Raw genomic sequence first — 21376 nt, forward strand, 5'->3', positions numbered from 1 at the left:
GTCCTCCAACTATTTGTTTAGCTTCCTTTTTAATGATACATCTCCAGTTATACATTTATAAATAAATAAATAAATAAATAAATATATAAACAAAATATTACTTTAGAAACCATTCTGTTTTCGCCATTATATGAATTGCTTGAATTTTAAATATTTAATAAAGCAGATAAAATAGCTTCAACATGGTCATAAACGTTTGTGATTTATTGAATGTATACATATCCTATATTTAACAAATGTACCCCCTGTGTTTGTTTGCCTGGTTGACGTTAATTTTTTTTTTTTTTTTGAAAAGTAAAAGTTCGTTATCTGATAAAGCAAAATAATGTTGCTAGCATTCTTCTGTATAATTTAAATGAGATAGCTCTGTAGCCCTTATAAAAAAGATACTTATAGTACAGGTCATATAACTTGTATCTTTGAATAATCTATAGACCACCTTTGCATAATCACAGAAATAACTGTTTGCTTATCAGACATGAGCATGAGACATGAGTCTTTATTTGTAACTTCTTGTGTGCCTAAGAATAATGACGAAAATTTCTGATTAATGATATTTAAAATAATATTACTGATTAATGGATCTAATGTCCTAATTGAACTATGGTCTAATCATGGCCTAATACTGGTCCTGAAACTAGGTCTTGATTTCATAACTTCAGGATTGGTTAAACTCGCCTGCACTGCCATCTAGTGTCAATAGGGTGAAATAATCAAAATAAAGTCACATGGACACAGATGATTTTGTTTTAATAATATAATAAATTCTTTACTGTTTAACAATTTTCAAAGAAAATATGTTTTTACCATTTTCCTTGTGGAATTTGTTCAATAGTGACTTCGATAAGATAAAACCATGAATAAAACTAATGATAGAAATTCTTGAATGCAGCTCTCTTATGATGAATGTTTCATCATCCAAATGATTTAACTGAATTAAATAAGTGGTTAATTAATTAACTTATTATATAATAGTTAAAAGGTTTTTCAAAACATAAACCATCATACATTACGAGGATGTTTCTTTTGAAAATAGATTTTACAATATCACTCATCCTAATTAATCACTGACTCTATTACAACGTCAAATATCTTACTATAAACAACTAAACTAATTATATCTGACTGATCCTATAAATAATAATGAAAGAAATAACAGAATAGCTACCTGTCTGATTAACCCTATCACATTGTCACAGAAAGGAAAGCTAAGATGCTTGACATTTGCTCAGAGTTTCCGTGAGGTCACAGCTCACGTGAGACAGACTACGACATTTAACCTGCCTGCTAGCTGTCATTTACCTTCTTTACCTATCCCTCGAAAGAAACATGAGGTCATTACGCAGTTGGTGACTACACAGCTGCTCGGTGCACGCCGCACACACACACACACTTATAGCAACACAATAGAGCTATGCTCCACCTCCATTGACCTTAGGCGACAAGCAGCAGAACTCCCTCACAATAAATACCAGCTGAGCTCCACAATCCGTGCTACAGACATTTTTCATACGCTCATTTCACTTTAAACGGAGCTGGATTCTTTTGCAAAGTGTCATATTTTGCGGATAAATAGCCTGTTTGAAACTCTAGCAGAGACATTGTAGCCTACATTTGGTCCAGTTCTTTTCCCTCCATCAGCCGGAGTCTCAGTCTCACCCGGGAACGACTAAGAGGTAAGTGGCACCGACTAGAATAGAATCGAGATTTACATTCGGATTTAACTGGCTTGTCTAAAAACATACATCTGCGACTCGTCCGCACGATAAACGTTTGTGAACGCATGATTTTGCATAATATAAACTAAAAAGTAAGCTGAGGTATTTTACAGTATGTTTAAGAACAGCAGCGGTAGCAGGTGCCCTTGTTTCCCACGCTGCACTGTTAACAAAGTTTCTTTATCAAATGCACAACGATAAAGCATGCTGCGACTAAATGTATGCTAATAGTTAAAATGTACTGTAGTTGGGACATTTAAAAATGTGCCTTTTGTGTTTCCTGTAGTTTTTCTGTATGAGGATGTGTCTTGTCTAATTAAAAAATAAAGTATTTATTATTAGATTTAGCACTCTAGAACTCATCTGAATGTTAAACTTTACCAAAATATGTGAAGAAAAATGATTGTAAATGTGATATTCCTAAAATTATTACTGCAAACTTCAGTTTTTCTCTAATCACTTTTGGTAACACTTTACAATAAGGTTCATTAGTTAACTACTTTAGTAAACATGAACTAAGCATGAACAATACTTCTACAGCATTTAATAATCTTAGTTAATGTTAATTTCAGCATTTACTAATGCATTATTAAAATCAATAGTTGAAATGCTTTTTAACATTTGTTAATGCACTGAATTAGCATGAACTAGCAATGAACAACTCTATTTTTATTAACTAACATTAACAAAGATTAATAAATAATGTAATAAATGTGTTGTTCATTGTTTTTTCATGTTAGTTAATACATTAACTAATGGAACCTTATTGTGATTTCTTATCATAAAAGATTAATTACCAAAAACTAGATTTTTGTAGAAATATCAGCATTAAATTCCCTTTCTAATAATCATCATGTAAATTTATGCCCTTCAATTCAGTTCAATTCAAGTTTATTTGTATAGCGCTTTTTGCAATACAAATCATTACAAAGCAACTTTACAGAAAATTACGTTTCTACAGTATTTAGTTTTGACCATGACCTTCAGCACAAGGCTTGTAATGACTAAATTAACTGTAAAACTATTAACGATGATACCTTTTTTAATGTAGCTGATGGCACAATCAGTTTAGTAAAATAAAGGTGTTCTTTTCTGATATACTGTAATGTGGATAAATGAAATATGCTTTTCAAATTCACATTTTTAAATGGAAAAGGCACTTATTTCATGTAATGACCCAGCTTTTGCAGGTTCCACAGAAGAAAACCAGATCAAATCAAATATAAAGGCTAGTAGTTAAAACAGTTAGAACATGAACATACATGTATAAACATACAAGTATATATGATATAAAATGCATAAGTATATTTAATATAATGTGTGCAAACGGACTACAATGTAGATTCAGTAATATAACTTTAAGCTTGCTGAATGATAAACGACAAAATTCCTATTTAGAATGTGGTAGAAATAATCCTCCTGAATTGTTGAAAATTGCATAACGTTCATAGGTGCTTTCAATGTCTGGGTGCTTAATGTCATAAAGTATTGTTAAATGCAGATTAACCCATTTAATCCCATTTGTGAACACAATTTATGTTGGAGTTTTAAGGGTTTAAAAATAGTTGTTGTGTTATACACCGACTGATATTGAAAGTGGAGGTTTTCTGGAATTTATGTGAACATTATTTTATCATTCCCCTTTTCACCACATCTGATCTGAAAAAAAAAATTGTTACACAGTTGCTCACACTTATCTTGGGAAATTATAGGATTAAAGGGTTTAAAATGGGCATACTGTACATGGCTAGTTATGCAATAGTTGAAATAAACTTAGTGGGTGGCTTTTCTAATAATATCTTACTTTTCAGAAGCTCCAGAGACATGGATTTTGGGATCGGACACATTTTTGTGGGAATGGATCTAGCCAAACTTGCATCTTCTTCGTAATCAGTCTTCTGTTGTTGGATATAATGCCAGATTACTCAAGATGACAGAGTTGAATTATGCGTTCATAAGCGAAAACGGGAAGGAAGTGGATAAAACTTTGGACTGGAATTACATAGACTGGCATGAAATGAAAACAGTCAAAGGGACGGATGCACAGACCCAAACCAAAACCCAATGTGTACAAAGTGAGGACAAAGATACACAAACGACTAGTCCTTTCATAATGCGAATAGATTTAGAAAGGACGCCCTCCAGACTGAGGTATGGTTTCCTTACGGAGTCTGACAGCATGCCACAACCCTTATTTCAGTTTAATAGACAAGCCCCAGCCCGCATCTCCACGTCCCCCACTCTGAGGAGGATGAGGAGCATGAGAATCTCCTACCGAGATCCAAGCAAGCTAGATGGTCCTTTAGGAGAGGAGTCTCCCACTCCCGCGAGTCCCCTTTCTCCATTATTTCGGCAGAAATCACCACTGGCAGTTCAGTTGGATGGAGAGAATGGGAACTTTGAATCTTCAGTGATTCGTGGGAGAGTTAGATCACACAGATCAAAGACTATTGACAATGGCGTCATTTGCAAAAGCAAAGAGTCTTGTGAGTCAAAAGAGCCAGATTCGGATGATAATGAGAGCACCATCGATGACAATGACCAGGTATAAAATGAGTTCTTTAAAAATATATTTTTTTATAGGTTTACATAGGCTTTGCATTTCTAACCCTAAATATACAGGTGAATCTCAATAAATTAGAATGTTGTGGAAAAGTTCATTTATTTCAGTAATTCAACTCAAATTGTAAAACTTGTGTGTTAAATAAATTCAGTTCACACAGACTGAAGTAGTTTAAGTCTTTGGTTCTTTTAATTGTGATGATTTTGGCTCATATTTGACAAAAACCCACCGAATCTCAACAAATTAGAATATGGTGACATGCTAATCAACTCAAAACACCTGCAAAGGTTTCCTGAGCCTTCAAAATGGTCTCTCAGTTTGGTTCATTAGGCTACACAATCATGGGGAAGACTGCTGATCTGACAGTTGTCCAGAAGACAATCATTGAAACCCTTCACAAAGAGGGTAAGCCACAAACATTAATTGTCAAAGAAGCTGGCTTTTCACAGAGTGCTGTATCCAAGCATGTTAACAGTTAAAAGTTAAAAGTTGAGTGGAAGGAAAAAGTATGGAAGAAAAAGATGCACAACCAACCGAGAGAACCACAGCCTCATGAGGATTGTCAAGCAAAATCGATTCAAGAATTTGAGTGAACTTCACAAGGAATGGACTGAGGCTGGGGTCAAGGCATCAAGAGCCACCACACAACTGGCTACAGTTGTCATATTCCTCTTGTTTAAACCACTCCTGAACCACAGACATCAGAGGCGTCTTACCTGGGGTAAGGAGAAGAAGAACTGGACTGTTGCCCAGTGGTCCAAAGTCCTCTTTTCAGATGAGAGCAAGTTTTGTTTTTCATTTGCAAACCAAGGTCCTAGACTCTGGAGGAAGGGTGGAGAAGCTCATAGCCCAAGTTGCTTGAAGTCCAGTATTAAGTTATAGTTGGTGATGATTTGGGATGCAATGTCATCTGCTGGTGTTGGTCCATTGTTTTTTTGGAAAACCAAAGTCACTGCACCCGTTTATCAAGAAATTTTGGAGCACTTCATGCTTCCTTCTGCTGACCGGCTTTTTGAAGATGCTGATTTCATTTTCCAGCAGGATTTGGCACCTGCTCACACTGTCAAAAGCACCAAAAGTTTAATGACCATGGTGTTGGTGTGCTTGACTGGCCAGCAAACTCACCAGACCTGAACCCCAGAGAGAATCTATGGGGTATTATCAAGAGGAAAATGAGAAACACGAGACCAAACAATGCAGATGAGCTGAAGGCCACTGTCAAAGAAATCTGGGCTTCCATACGACCTCAGCAGTGCCACAAACTGATCACCTCCATGCCACGCCGAATTGAAGCAGTAATTAAAGCAAAAGTAGCCCCTACCAAGTATTGAGTACAGAAAATGAACATACTTTTCAGAAGGCCAACAATTCACAAGAAAATTTTTTTTTATTGGTCTAAAGAAGTATTCTAATTTGTTGAGATCGGTGGGTTTTTGTTAAATGTGGGCCAAAATCATCACAATTAAAAGAACCAAAGGCTTAATCTACTTCAGTCTGTGTGCATTGAATTTATTTAATACACAAGTTTCACAATTGAGTTGAACTACTGAAATAAACTTTTCCACGACATTCATATTTATTGAGATGCACCTGTATATGAACAGTAATAATGACAAAAAAATTTTTACACAGCACTCCGGAATACTTGATTCTGATTGGTCAGTTGCGCTGTAGCGAACTGATATTTTATAATAATTAATGCTGTCCATGGCAAATGCGGCAGGCACCATCATCTGTATTCTAGTATTATCTTTTTTTATTTTTGCAGAATAATTGATCAAATTACTTGAATTCTAATTAATTACAACATAATACATTTCTAATTTTCAAACTTTTAGATAAGTTTTTATCTAATTATATTTTACTTTGTTTAAGAATAACATTTATTTCAGTTAACAAAAAAAAAGAAGCCTGGTTTTGCTGGCTTTATATTAGCCTTTTCTAAGTTGATAACAATCAGTTTCCTCTGTTATAATATGTAATGATACAGTACAATCTTTTTTTCGTGTGGCCTGTAAATCAAATGGCAAGAGTCTTTCCGCTCTTATCAAAGAAGCCTGTCTAGTTCTTCTTCGACCTCCTGAAATAGTAGTTTACAATAAGAGCTTTTGACAGCAATTGAATCTGTAGCTTCTTGCACTGACAGCTTCAAGCAAACCCTATGGTGAGACTCCTTTCACCACAGTCAGCAATCACCAAATAATTGTAGGGTCAGTGCAGGATCAAAAGTAACCCCATTCACTCCTTTCACACATTCATCCAAGCCAAGCGTGAGATATCAGTAGATGTGTTTTTTCCTCATCAAATACCTTACTCACATTTTGGTGTATCTTCTTTTGATTACAGGTCAAGGACCCCTGTCATAAAAGGTATGCAAGCTGTCTTTATCTAATGTTTTGCATAAACCGTCCCTACCATGTCCATAAGTCATGTTTGTATGTGAACCGTAATTCAGCCCTCAGTGTCCTAGTCACTTTGTTCTGTCAAACCAGCATTTCCTTGTTCACTAAAACTATCCATCCTACACTTGTTGCTCAACATCTCTAATTTGTAGTGTTGTTTTGTTAATCCGGGAATTTGTTTGTGATAATGTGGCCAAAGCAGGAGCTTTTTCAGTAGAGCGCCACCATGCTGATGCAAGGGGAGCTGGGGTAGAGGAAGGTTCATTGTTCATTGTATTGCTGCTTTGTTAGCTGTGTATGAACTTTTAAGGGCGCGTTATTAGAATCCCATCATTCAGTCATGTACGGCCCAGATAAACTCATTAGTGCTGTTTCCCCCCCACCGTCTGGCCCACTTTGCTTGGAACACGGTCGTCTTTTCAGCAGTGGATAATTAGGCAGCTATTGTGGCCTTAATTACAGTATGGCACCGTCTGATTGCAGTGCTCATCCCTGGATGGCGATTGGACAGGACAGTTATTCATTATTCCATGGAGGTGCGAGGACAAAGCTCCCTTCTTTGTGGCTGTGGGATAGTCAGCATAAGAGGGCCGCTTCATTCTAGGACTGCATTGTGGATGCACCTCTAGATAACAAGCCATTTGAGGTGACCTGTTTTTAATGTTGGTAAAAAGGAGATGCACTGAGTGACCTTTACTTGTAGGGTTTTAAACCCTAATGTACTGGCTTCTGTGTTTCTGTTTGCACTTACAAAAGAGAAGTTAGAAGTGTAAATAGCGAACATATGAGGCTTTTTATTAGCCTCTATCTCTGAAAAGGTCCAAAAGGATGCAAATGATATAGTAAAAGGAAGTATTTGAAGGTTCATTGTGCCAGGTGCCATGGGGATGGGTGTTCACTATATATAATGCTGAATAATTCATATCTCATGGCAACTGTATATGACTCAAGTATTTATTGGTATATAATCCCATATTTACTGTGATGAACACAGACTGATATCAGTATCTGCAGTTGGTTTTATGTTTAGTTATTTAGTAAGTGCACCTAACTAATGTTGGCTTGACAAACTCAAGCTATGTACACCAATCTTGCCACAGACTTTCAGCCTTTTCTGACTCATTCCATCCAATCATCCATCCATCCATTCATCCATCAGTAATGCACTCAACCCCCCCCCCAAAAAAAAAAACAAATCTACCCTAAAACCCAAAACCAAAACAAAAACAGTTAACCAGTTAATCAATTAACAAAAAAATTCAATATTAGCATTTTTATAATCAACTGAATTGTGTATCAGCGTAAGGCAGTTTTTATATAAACTTGTTAATGATATCATTATGTTTCTAATGCAATTCTTTGTTGAAATATAAACATTTAAATGGTGGCTGTAATAACTTGTTGACACAAACATACATTAAATAAGTCAACAGGTTAAGTAAAAATATATGACTATATTATATAGTGCATATATTTATTATTACTCATCTTGAGAGATGACTTTCATAGCTAACTAATGAACTATAGACATTAAATGGCTTTCCTGAGGTAAATGTAATGTTACGTTACGTGACATTCTTTACAAACTGTTTTACTGAAATCTTTCTGCAGTTGAAACACTGAGCAATTACATGAGACATGATTCGTTTCAATAATAGTTTGTGACTGTATCTTTCAACATACATTCTGATGTTAATTCTTGTTTTTTTTGGTGCTATAAGTAGTAGTAAAGAGGAAGAGATCATGATGTGGCTACAGTGATCACACAACATTAAAGAGAGCTATAATGACATTTATTGTTTACATTTCTTGCTAAAATTGACATAAAAACCAAGGTTCTTTCAGATAAAATTTGTCAAGCCACCAGTCAAAATTTGTCTTGATCAACTTTAGTTTTCTAGTTTAATGATGTGGCAAAAACAGATGTGTATTTATTACATACATGAAGGGTATGATTAACTCTTACTTGCAAGCTCTTTATGCCCTCCATACCTGCATCTGAAGATGTAAGCCCCTGTAAAATATTTAATGACACATATCACATATCATGACACATCACTGAGTCTCTGTACAGCTGGATGGGCACAAAGCTGAGAGTCCAGTAACTCAAACAAAAACCAGCCTGTCCAGTTGTGTGTGAAAACAGTCATAGCTCTGCCTAAAAGCCCTTAGGATTTTATGTCAAAATTTAACAGGGGAACTGAAGCAGAGCAAAACAGAAGATAAAATCACTATACGGAACTATAATCTTGTTTAATATAATGTAGGGGATGATAATGACTAGATAAGGAACTGCACAAAATCCTGATACCCTAAATGTACACTTTTTTTTGTACATTGTATGCAGTGGAACACAAGTAAACTTGTGACTAGAATCATGAGGTGTATATTAGCTTAGCCTTTTACTTTAATATTTTATTTTAAATCAAAGATTTTAATTTCTTTTTAGTTTTTGTTAGTTTCAGAAATGGATTGTTAAGTCACTGTTTTAGTTTCGTTTCGCTTTAGTTTTGCGTTTGTTTTGCAGTTAACAGTGTTTTAAAACCAGCAGTTTACCATAGTTTTAACCTTTGTGTGTATTTAACCCTGGTTTGCAACAAAAACTCAGGAGGAAAAAAGCAAACATTTGACTTAATTAATAATGAATTCTCCTATTGCTGCAGGCTAAAAATCAGGGGGCTGATTTTCCACCTCTGCTGCTGCTCTTTGTTCTTAAACAGTGGGTATAATAAAATCTAAAACTTTCAAAAATATCCAACTGTTCAGTAGTCAGTTGACAGGTCACTTTGTAATGGTGTGCATGTACAGCAGATACATGGTATGGGCTTGTTTATCAACTTTCCAAACACAGTTCTGGCAACCTAATACTAACAAGGCATGTAAGAAATGTGAACATGGAATTCTATGATTTCCTGCTAAAGCAAATCTGCCTTGAATTTTCAAGCTTAGCAGGGCTTGGCTCTGCATAAACAGACATATGCCAGGGTTTATCAAACCTTCTCTGATTAATTTATTGGAATAATTGTTTTCTGAGGTCTAAAGAACTATTGCACTACTGTTGACTGTAGTTAAAGGGTTAGTTCATCCAAATATTAAAATTATGTCATTAATAACTCACCCTCATGTCGTTCCAAACCCGTAAGACCTCTGTTCATCTTCAGAACACAGTTTAAGATATTTTAGATTTAGTCCGAGAGCGTTCTGTCCCTCCATTGAAACTGTGTGTACGGTATACTGTCCATGTCCCGATAGGTAATAAAAACATCTTCAAAGTAGTCCACGTGACATCAGAGGGTCAGTTAGAATTTGTTGAAGCATCGAAAATACATTTTAACTCGAGAACGAGTCAATCTTTCGTTCGCTATCTGGCTCGGCTCGGTGTTCATCTTCAGTTCTCTCTTCACAGCAGTTCAGTCAGTGTATTGTTTGAGTAAATGAATTACTCCGGGATATTGGTTTGTTTTAACTCAGAGGGCGTGTCAGCCACATTAAAAAAGTTAACAGCTTAAGTCATTTGTGGATTAATGCATATTTGAGACGAGAACCGTTTCAAACGATTCAGTTCGATTCGGTGAACTGGTTCAAGAAGATCCGGTTACATCGAGTGATTCGTTCGCGAACCGGATATCACTAAACTGCAGTGTTGTGAACGCGCTCACAACAGACCCGGAAAAGAAGACAATATTGAATAAAGTCGTATTTTTTTGCTATTTTTGGACCAAAATGTATTTTTGATGCTTCAAAAAATTCTAACGGACCCTCTGATGTCACATGGACTACTTTGATGATGTTTTTATTACCTTTCTGTACATGGACAGTATACCGTACACACACTTTCAATGGAGGGACTGAGAGCTCTCGGACTAAATCTAAAATATCTTAAACCATGTTCTAAAGAGCAATGGAGGCCTCATGGGTTTGGAACGACATGAGGGTGAGTTATTAATGAAATCATTTTAATATTTGGGTGAACTAACCCTTTAAGTTAGACATTTTTTTGTGCAGATTTGCAATTCACGTGCAGATCTACTTTCTAAACTTGTCCAGCTTGTGGCGAACTTGTAGAAAGTGATGTTTTACAAGTACGAAGCAAATAAATCTTGAATTGGATGCTCTGTGGTTAACCGACATTATTTCATTGTGCATCCTTCATGCATAACTTTGAAAGGCTGGCTGCCTCAGGGGCCGGAATGTTCTACGAACTCACCTGCACTCTTCTGGTTTGCTTTTTCTCAGGCTGCAGGAGAGGAGGCGGAGCTCCGTGGTTGTGAGTCTTCCTGGTTTGGATGTTTCCCCTGGAGATTTGTTCGTGTCCAATGGCGCTGCTGATATTTTAAATAAATCAGCCTATTCAGGTTAGTAATGCCTCAGTCAGTCTCATGACTCTGGCTTCAATACGATTTGCTAACATGTACTACTATATACCCATAGACTTAATGAAAGAACAAAGTATATTAATCAGTTTATAGCCCGTCTCAAACTTATCTATACTTTATAAAACAGATTGTAAGTTTTACTACACTTTTTCACAGACACTAAGAAATCAAGGTGGCCCTTCTCAAGGCGTAGCACAGTAAGTGCAAAAATTCTTTTGTTCTAACGTTTCAATACCATCAAGCAGAAACCTCTCCCATGACATTTTGATCTGGTGCCAGTTCTGTGATTGTTACCATCTGCAGATGCTCTGTCATAATTTTTCAGATGCTTTGGATGATATCTAGCACATAGTGTTCACTGACCCACTTTGAGCTGAATCAGATTTGAATGCACGCACCCCCTTCCCCCAATCAATTCCATTAACAGTAAACAACAACAAAACGGGTACATTGCTCTCAAACATGTCATGCTATGCAATCTGCTCCACAGTTTATGCTCAAACACAAAGAGACCTGTTGAGGGCAGGGCACTGTGATGTTGAATAAATGTGAGTGGTGTTTTCCAGGAAACAAAGGGGAAGACTCGCAGCATAGCTGACATTGGCAAGTGTCTGGCTGGCATTCAAATCCAGGAATGGCGAGACACAGACTTTCAGACGTATAAGGTGAGTGTTCAAAACTGATGCATAACTGCTATGAGCTGAAAACCCCCTGAAGTGAGCACATTCGTTTTTATGCATGGCCTTTAGAAGTTCTATTTTATGTTATCAGTAGGCAAGACACCCCATGTTACCAGGTAGAAAATAAATAAAAAATGAATAGATATTACCATACTTTTTCAGTTGATTGATTACATTAAGTATTGCAAAAAAATGTTGTATTACAAGTTTTCTGAAAATGTTATATTTATACATGTAAACAAGGCATTATCTAATTAACTTTGTACTAATAAATACATTTCCATAACAGAAATCTAAACATTGAATAAAGCCAGGTTCAATTTATTAGACTCAAAGTTTTTTTTACTGAATGGCTTTTGGATTTTTTTTAGCACTCCACAATATGTATATGGTAATACGTATGCATTGTAATTGAAATCCACAGATGCAAATGAATAAAGTGCAATAAAATTAACACTTAAAAGTGTATTTTATATGTTTCCACCAGTCTGAAACAACAGAATTGACTAGTGCATGAGAAATGTCTTGCATAAAAATACAATTTTCTCTGTTTTTTCAGGATATGTCTTTGGAGGACTTTTTGAGAGGTCACTCTAAACTGGGAGCAACAGAGAATCCTAAAGCCTACCGTAAACAGGAAGCCATTTGGGAACTTTTCACCAGTGAATGTGTCTACTTCCTTGATCAGCTCATGGTTATAAAAGAGGTGTGAACTCAATGCCTTTAGAATTATGGAATGACATGTCCACCGGTGAAAAAGACAAACATGTGTTTGCTTTTGTTGTGCATGTAGGTGTTTTTGACCACACTAACGGACCTTCAGATGAGAGAGTGTCTTCAGGACATTGACTCCTGGAGGCTCTTTGCAAATCTCAATGAGCTCTGTTTGGTAAGACTTCAGTGAGCATGGTGGAAATATGTCACTGGAAATTGACTGCTTGTTTGGATCCAGTTTTTTGTCTGTGTTCTGTTTTATAATATGAAATGTTGTTCTCAGTTTGTTTCTTACTCTATTGCAGGTTAGCTTCGGCTTCCTTGCTAGTTTCTTGCGTGTCATTAAGGAGATGTGGACCAATCCAGACAGCTATAGTACACAGACTCTTCTTGAACTCCTTAGAAAGGTAGGATACCATAAACTGATATTTTTATATATAGTACATGTGTTAAATGCTTTTGAAATAAGTCTCTAAATCCACTGTAAAAAAAATAAAAAATTGTCAACTTAAAAAAAAATAAAGCAACTATAAGCGACTAAAGCAACACAAACACTTTTTTTTTACAGTCCTGCATTTATTTCATTAAAAATACAGTAAAAACAGTGGTAATTTATTCCTGTTTAGCAAAGCTGAATGTTCAGAAGCCATTACTCCAGTCTTCAGTGTCACATGATCCTTCAGAAATTTGGTGCTCAAGAAAAATATTTTATTATTATCAGTGTTGAAGCTCATACATTAAAAAAATAGAAATGGAAAGTCACAGACAGTGACCTTTAAACATAATATATAACTGCCTATACATAAACATGTGATCTGACCCGAGCTATCTTGTGCTTACAGAATGTATTTTTATATTAGGCAGTTAGCAAATGATTGTTCTAGAAAACAAAGTAAAAAAACTGAACACCATTAAACTTTTGTTCCTTATTTGCTGAAAGATAACAGACTGTTTTCTCTATTGTTCTCTTCTGATCACTCCTCCATATTGACTGTTGCAGGCGTTTGGTGAGAGCATTTGCCATTGCCTGCAGAAATACTGCCTGAATTACAGTACGGCCATCCTTTATCTGGACAGCCTGAAGCTCAGAGAGGACTTTGGCTCTTTCGTGAAGGTAACTGTGGCAAGCGTGATTTGACACTGTAAATCAGGGCTTGGTCACAACGTACTGACATGATCTAGGGGAATAGGACAAACATTGCCACTCGAGGCTCAGGCCATTGCTGGGTTTCACACAGGAACTCTGAAAAAGTGTTGACTCTGCTATTTTCTCTTTCTTGCATCATCATTGTTCCCTGTTGTATTCTTAAGCTGTCTCCACATCAATTTTGCCCTGTCATTTCTAGAATTTGCAATCAGTGGCACACAAGGGATCCTGTTTGTCAGTTGACTTTTTATTCAGAACAAAATCAGTACAATCTCATTAAACATTGAACATTGCATATCTCTTCCCATCCTTCACACTTTGTGTCATCCAGTGGTGTGAACGAAACGAGCAGTGCCGCAGGCTGCAGTTGAAGGATCTGCTGGTGGCTCCTCTGCAGAGATTTACACGGTACCCTCTGCTATTGAAGAACATAGGGAAGAAGAGCTGCTCGGAGGCCGAGGAAAACAGCATACAGAGCATCGTGGATCTCATTGACAGAGCCATCTGTAAGTTGGTGGCATTCTTGTGATAGATGAAAGTACAATACAATACTGATAAACAGATCATTCATTTCCTGTTATTAGAGCTAATCATTTTGGAGCTTGTTTCAACATCAGGATAAAAAATAAATAAAAAAAGGACCTTTTTATCCCACAATTCTTTTTTCCTTGCAATTCAGAATTGTGAGATAATTCCTTTTTATTCTGTGGTGGAAACAAAAAAAAGCAAAAATAAAAAAGATTTTCTCAGAAAAGTCAGAATTGTGGGATATCAACTTGCAGACTTGTGAGATAAAATTACATTATTTCTTTTTTTTTTGAGGCAGATACAATCTTCCATAGATAACTGATAAATGGATTAAATTAAAATTATATGATGTTTCTAAATAATTAAAAAAAACGGGTCTGTATTTTTGAATGCTACAAGTGAATTTAGACATCAAAACATTACAGTATGAAAATGGATATTTATTTTGAGATAACATTTAGCAGTGTTGTTAAATGATTAGTGCTTTTAAAGAGCAACTATTATTGAGCGTTATACTATGGCAAAGGTAGACTAATTGTAAAATGTCATGGGTTAATAAACATCAGATATTTGCCAATTGGCTCCGTATTGAAAAAAAAAAAAAAAATATATATATATATATATATTATATATATTATAGTATTTGCTTTAAGTATTTTTTACAATAGTTGGGAAAATAGGTTTTCACTTTCTACAGTTATTGTGGCTGTTGGCTGTTTCTCAGATGAGGACACTTTAATCTCGTTTGGGTAAAACATTACTTCAAACCAGGTGACAGGTGACTTTTCCTGTTCTCTGAGTGCCATCATAGAGAAGCTGTTTGTGAGGCATGTAGTGAGAAAGGATATGCAGTGACTCTGTGAAAGACAGCTATTTTTGCCTCCGATATGTGAGCCAAAACAACTGAAAGGACGCCGTGTTTTAGTAAGACATGAAGATGTGACATTTGAATTTACATGTTGGTATAAAAGCCCAGTTATCTTTTTAAGAAGCATTCCACAACTTGTCATAAATCCATTATGTGTTTATCAAGTACCCTGTTTTGATAAGGAAGTGAGAGTAATACATTATTACATTACATTATTCAGTACATTATTCATCTGTGCTAAAATATTTTAGTTTGCAACATTTTAATTAAAAGCTCTTGTTTATAAGTTGTTTTAAAATATATTAAATTATACTTTGTTTTTATAAAATAGTTTTATTAGAATGTATAATTTACTATGAAAAAATAGTACTCATAAATGCTCTTCATTGGTAATGATTGTAATTATAAATGTGCTAAAATATATCAAATTTTATCATTTATAATAGTTCAATATTTATAATATTATTTTAACAAGAATTTAAAAGAAAATGCTCTATGATGGTAATGACGGTGTATGTTATGGTAGTGATACAAGAGTTTGCTGATGACACAACAAAATAAGGTCTTATTTTTAGTAATACTATACAAATTTTTTTCTTATTTTACAACAAATATCCCATCAACTGACTCTTTGTGATGGTAATGACTTTTTTGCTAGCTGGCATTTAAAAAGTGAAATAAGCTGTCACGAATTCAGTAATATTCTCCGTAATGCTCAAGGGGATGGTAATGATCGCACTTGACGTCCTGCCTTGACTCATTGACCTGCTCCCAGGCTGATTTATGGCTAGACAGACTTGAAATTATTAATCCATTAATATTCTATAAAAAAGCTGTTTTTTTTTTTAATTCAAAACATTCCAGGATGGCAGCAGCTCATTTCAACACTTTGTGACAGTTCCCATAGCCAATATAAGGGTGTGTGCACAACTCTTCTCGGTGACTTGCTGCAATTAAAACATGTCAGCATATGAAGGGTGTGGGGATCAAAGCACATGACTGTGTCATTGTTGATGAAAGAGCCTGTACTTGGAACGCAGAAGGAAGAATCTAGAATTAAAACACAGTTGATTGTCTCCAACGGAACAACCAAAAACAGGATTCTGTGGTTTTACAAAAGCAGTAATGTTTGTTTGGGGAGGTGTGGATGATCACGCTAACCTTTCGTAGCCAACCGCCTTTGTGTAGGCTGATGATACAATAGAGCTCCCACCCAAACCTCTCTCTCTTTCTCTGTGCATCTGAACAGATGATCTTGAAGGAAAAGTGAAGTGGTTGGACAACTACCAGAAGGTGATACAGCTGAAGGAAGCTCTGGTGTGGCTTCCTGTGTGGGAGCAAGACAAGCGGGCACATGTCCCTGAGGTCTGTGTCAGAATCTGTATCTTCAAGCACATTATACTTAATAATGTTCTCATTTTAGTTTGATTTGAAATGTATTTATAGAGATTTCAAAGCTGTGCGTCATGAATCCTTCACAGAATCTGAAGCACTTGCTGAAAGCTGTAACTCTGGAGAACCTGGTGTCTCACCGTATTCTTCTGCATGATGGGAAGCTCGTTCTCATAGGTTAGATGGATAAAACGGTTTCTTTTCTTTCTGTTTTTAAGAGGTTGTGCTGTGTATATTTACAAAATCTTCTTTTGCACACAGAAAATGCCAAGATGCATGAGGTCTACCTGTTTCTCTTTGACCAATTCCTTCTAATCACGAAGATCAAGCGAAGCAAAAAGGTGCAGTTATTGATCAATTTTAAGTACGTATATAAAGGAAAGTGACTAGTGTTTGGTGTTATTACTGTTAATGTTTAGCAGCCCTGTCTCTGTTGACATAAATCAAAGCATGGGCGGCGCATCAGAGCATGTGACGGCGATGTGAAAATGGATTTGTTGATTCTGTCTGGGAGTGATTATTGACTCCCTTTTACACGCTAAGGTTGAATAGAGATCAGTGGATTGTGTCACATGATAGATAGTACTGGACTTACTACTATAAATGGAGATTTATATATTTATATGAATATATTTGAACTTAGATGCTCTTACATTTACGATGAAAGATCATTTTGCTAGATAATAATGCTGAAAATTCAACATGCAATAAATGATCTCATTTAACCTCATAATGTTTGGGGTCAGTAAAATGTTCTTATTTTCTTAATCAATTATTAATACTTTTATTAAATCATGCATTACATTGATAAAATGTAATATATTATTACAAAAATAATTTCAAATAAATGCAGTTCTTTTGAACTTTCCATTAGGCAAAGTATCCTGAAAACTTTTTTCAACACTGATAATAATAAAAATAATAATTATTATGTTTCTTGAGCTTCAGTTCTGCATATTAGCATGATTCTAGGATCAAGTGACACTGAAGACTGGAGTAATGGCTGCTGAAAATTCAGGAATAAATTACATTTTTCACAAAAAAGTAGATGGATGCAAGCCCAATCCCATCCTAGATTTATTATGTTTCAACATTTTCTTTCACTTGGAAATACAATACAATACAGACTTTTAAACAACTAATATCACAGCCGTGTGTTTTGTATTACAGAAGTCTGGCGTGGTGGAGTCGAACCCCCTGCGTCCAGCCGTGGGACAAGAGCTTGATGCCTTATTACAGGAGAGCTGTAGTTTGATTGTCCTGGACCAGCCCATCTCTCTGGACCGCCTGCAGTTAAAGAACATAGACCAGCTCAATGCCACAGGTGCTGACATACCATGACACACTCTTCGGATTGAGATCATGTTGCAGTTGTTATGTAATTATTTAGTAATACAGACATTTCCATCGAGGATGGATCAAGTAAGTTCTCACTGATGGACTGACATTTGATCTCTGAATGTTTCAGCATCTGGTCTGCCCAATTCCTTCATAATAATGCACCAGAATCGTTACCAGCAATGCATCGGAGTCTTCATTCTCCAAGCCCAGACTGAATCTGTGAAGGTGAATACTGTATCCTGCTAATGCGTTCTCAAAGACCCATGCTTCGATTTCCACCCAACACTCATACATTCACAAACTTAACCAACATCATCAGGTTATTCAATTTTAATGTCAACTTGACATTGCATTACATTTCATTTTGGGGAAAAAAAACAGCACAACTGTTTTCAACTGATAGTAATAAGAAATGTTTCTTAAGCAACAAATCAGAATATTAGTATGATTTCTGAAGGATAATGTGACACTGAAGACTGGACTAATGATGCTGAAAATTCAGCTCTACCATCACAGGAATAAATTACAATTTAAAATATATTCAAACAGAAAACAGTTATTTTAAATATTACAAATATTTATATATTATAATATTAAATATATTTCATTATTTAAAAAAAATGTGTCAAAGGTTACATTATATCATAACATTATAAATAACTGGAATCTAACAGTGGTAAAATAAACGTAGCTTTTATTTCAAATCTCATAAAATGGTTTCATTCAGGGTGTATGTTGTGTGTTTCAGAAAGCGTGGGTGTCAGAGATTGAGGATGCCATCAGTTCCCTGCTGAAGCAGGACTGTCTGCAGCCGCGGGTCAACAAATCTTTTCTGGAGTCTACACAGATCTAATTTATACAGAGACCGTCTCCCAGAGTGCCAATGAACCACCACAGTGCATAAAGGCATTTCATGTAGTTTAGATGAAAATTGTCATCATTAATTCACCTCATGTCATTCCAAACCTAAACGGCTTTTAATAGAATGTCTGAACTGTTATTTTCCATTTAACAGAACTGAAGATGTCAAGTTCTGAAAAGGACAGAAATCACCATGAAAGTATTCAAGTCTTATATATGACTCGCATTATGCAAAAGTCACTTATTATATCTTAGAAAGTCATATGGGTTTGAAACTATATATATATATATATATATATATATAAATGTTAGTACATCAACACTTTCAGTGGTGACCCTGAGCAGTTTGAAGTTCCACAAGAGGAACAGCTTTTTAATTCCTTTTTAAAAAAAATTAAATATTTTGGAGAACAGAATGTTGCACATTCATAACACAAAAAATGATTCTGAATTTGCTTGTGTCAGAGAGTGACACTGTGTATTGTGGGGAAAATTAAATGCTTAGATAAAGAACCTACTGTATGTGTTGTAATAGTGTGTACGTTAGCAAAATTTTCATTTGTATAAATTTACATTTTCTTTAAAACAATATTATGCACTGCCTTGTTTCATGAATAATTTACTTGTTTGACCATGAAAAATAAAATATTAAGTTGTTTTTATACATCATGAACAAAATATTTCATTTGAAAGTTTAACCAGGACACCAAACTGAAAAGGTAAGTTTTTGGTATTTTGAATTAATATAATTATTAAATGAAAAAATGTATTTTAGTTAGTTGCCAATACAGAAGGTTAAGTACTAAAATGTTTTTTTTTTTATCCAAAAATGAATAAAACACAACAAAATGATTACATTTATTTTTACTAAATTTAAACATGATAATATTAAAAATAAAACATTATTACTACTACTACTACAGTAGTATATAAATAATAATAGTAAAAAAACACTGCAGGACACTGAAAGAAAATAGAAACAGCTAGTTTATTTACTCTTAAAAATGATGGATAATTTGAACACATAATACTTCTGAACATTTTTTCTCCCACAACAACAAAACATCTCAGGTAATGAAGTAGTTCAGCTGTTCTTCATTTGAGTCAGGACCTTCAGCAAACAAACCAATTAACCTTAAAAATCACTGTCAGTAGGTGATATTTTACACACTTGATTTTTAGATTTATTATTTTGTGTATTTAGTATATTCTGGTTGATTTTTTTCATCTATTTCAGATACTGCTTTCACATTACAAATACGTAGGAACCTTCTAAATGAATTTTGCCTTTAAAGACATGTCTGCACTGAGTGATAGAAACAAACCTTGACATAAGGCACACAAACACATTACAACAACATGAATGGGAACACCCTGCTGGAAATATGAGCCAATCAATAGTAATAATACATGACAACCCTATAACAAGTACCGTTAGTGAGTACAGTCGTGGCCAAAAGTTTTGAGAATTACATAAATATTGGAAATTGGAAAAGTTGCTGCTTAAGTTTTTATAATATCAATTTGCATATACTCCAGAATGTTATGAAGAGTGATCAGATGAATTGCATAGTCCTTCTTTGCCATGAAAATTAACTTAATCCCAAAAAAACATTAAAGGACCTGCTGAGATCATTTCAGTAATCATCTTGTTAACTCAGGTGAGAATGTTGACGAGCAAAAGGCTGGAGATCATTATGTCAGGCTGATTGGGTTAGAATGGCAGACTTGACATGTTAAAAGGAGGGTGATGCTTGAAATCATTGTTCTTCCATTGTTAACCATGGTGACCTGCAAAGAAACGCGTGCAGCCATCATTGCGTTGCATAAAAATGGCTTCACAGGCAAGTATTTTGTGGCTACTAAGATTGCACCTAAATCAACAATTTATAGGATCATCAAGAACTTCAAGGAAAGAGGTTCAATTCTTGTAAAGAAGGCTTCAGGGCGTCCAAGAAAGTCCAGCAAGCGTCAGGATAGTCTCCTAAAGAGGATTCAGCTGCGGGAATCGGAGTGCCACCAGTGCAGAGCTTGCTCAGGAATAGCAGCAGGCAGGTGTGAGTGCATCTGCACGCACAGTGAGGCCAAGACTTTTGGAAGATGGCCTGGTGTCAAGAAGGGCAGCAAAGAAGCCACTTCTCTCCAAAAAAAAACATCAGGGACAGATTGATCTTCTGCAGAAAGTATAGTGAATGGACTGCTGAGGACTGGGGCAAAATCATATTCTCCGATGAAGCCCCTTTCCGATTGTTTGGGGCATCTGGAAAAAGGCTTGTCCGGAGAAGAAAAGGTGAGCGCTACCATCAGTCCTGTGTCATGCCAACAGTAAAGCATCCTGACACCATTCATGTGTGGGGTTGCTTCTCATCCAAGGGAGTGGACTCACTCACAATTCTGCCCAAAAACACAGCCATGAATAAAGAATGGTACCAAAACACCCTCCAACAGCAACTTCTTCCAACAATCCAACAACAGTTTGGTGAAGAACAATGCATTTTCCAGGACGATGGAGCACCGTGCCATAAGGCAAAAGTGATAACTAAGTGGCTCAGGGACCAGAATGTTGAAATTTTGGGTCCATGGCCTGGAAACTCCCCAGATCTTAATCCCATTAAGAACTTGTGGTCAATCCTCAAGAGGCGGGTGGACAAACAAAAACCCACTAATTCTGACAAACTCCAAGACGTGATTATGAAAGAATGGGTTGCTATCAGTCAGGATTTGGCCCAGAAGTAATTAATAGACTGACTCTTATACTGACATACTGACTCTTATACTGAGAAATA

General features: G+C 35.7%; 1 protein-coding gene across 1 annotated transcript; it reads left to right on the forward strand.

Annotated features, from left to right (window-relative positions):
* Window positions 1-1350: 1350 nt before the first annotated feature.
* Window positions 1351-19254, forward strand: LOC132156226 (pleckstrin homology domain-containing family G member 7-like). Its single transcript, XM_059565134.1, has 17 exons — window positions 1351-1676; window positions 3530-4263; window positions 6628-6650; window positions 10920-11038; window positions 11216-11256; window positions 11626-11724; window positions 12299-12445; window positions 12533-12628; window positions 12759-12860; window positions 13454-13567; window positions 13932-14106; window positions 16246-16361; window positions 16478-16565; window positions 16650-16729; window positions 17559-17712; window positions 17857-17954; window positions 18478-19254. Exons 2-17 carry the CDS (start codon window positions 3649-3651, stop codon window positions 18580-18582), a joined length of 2172 nt encoding a protein of 723 aa, XP_059421117.1. The 5' UTR covers window positions 1351-1676; window positions 3530-3648; the 3' UTR covers window positions 18583-19254.
* The last annotated feature ends 2122 nt before the right edge of the window (window positions 19255-21376 follow it).

This window comes from Carassius carassius, chromosome 13 (assembly GCF_963082965.1).
Source record: "Carassius carassius chromosome 13, fCarCar2.1, whole genome shotgun sequence".
Classification (NCBI taxonomy): Eukaryota; Metazoa; Chordata; class Actinopteri; order Cypriniformes; family Cyprinidae; genus Carassius; species Carassius carassius.

Bases quoted from the DNA above. Each gene is read 5' to 3' on its own strand.
- LOC132156226 (XM_059565134.1), top strand. From the start codon at position 3,649: ATGACAGAGTTGAATTATGCGTTCATAAGCGAAAACGGGAAGGAAGTG. The intron at 12,446-12,532 runs GTGTGAACTCAA...TTGTGCATGTAG, and splicing joins AGCTCATGGTTATAAAAGAG to GTGTTTTTGACCACACTAAC. The intron at 13,568-13,931 runs GTAACTGTGGCA...TGTGTCATCCAG, and splicing joins ACTTTGGCTCTTTCGTGAAG to TGGTGTGAACGAAACGAGCA.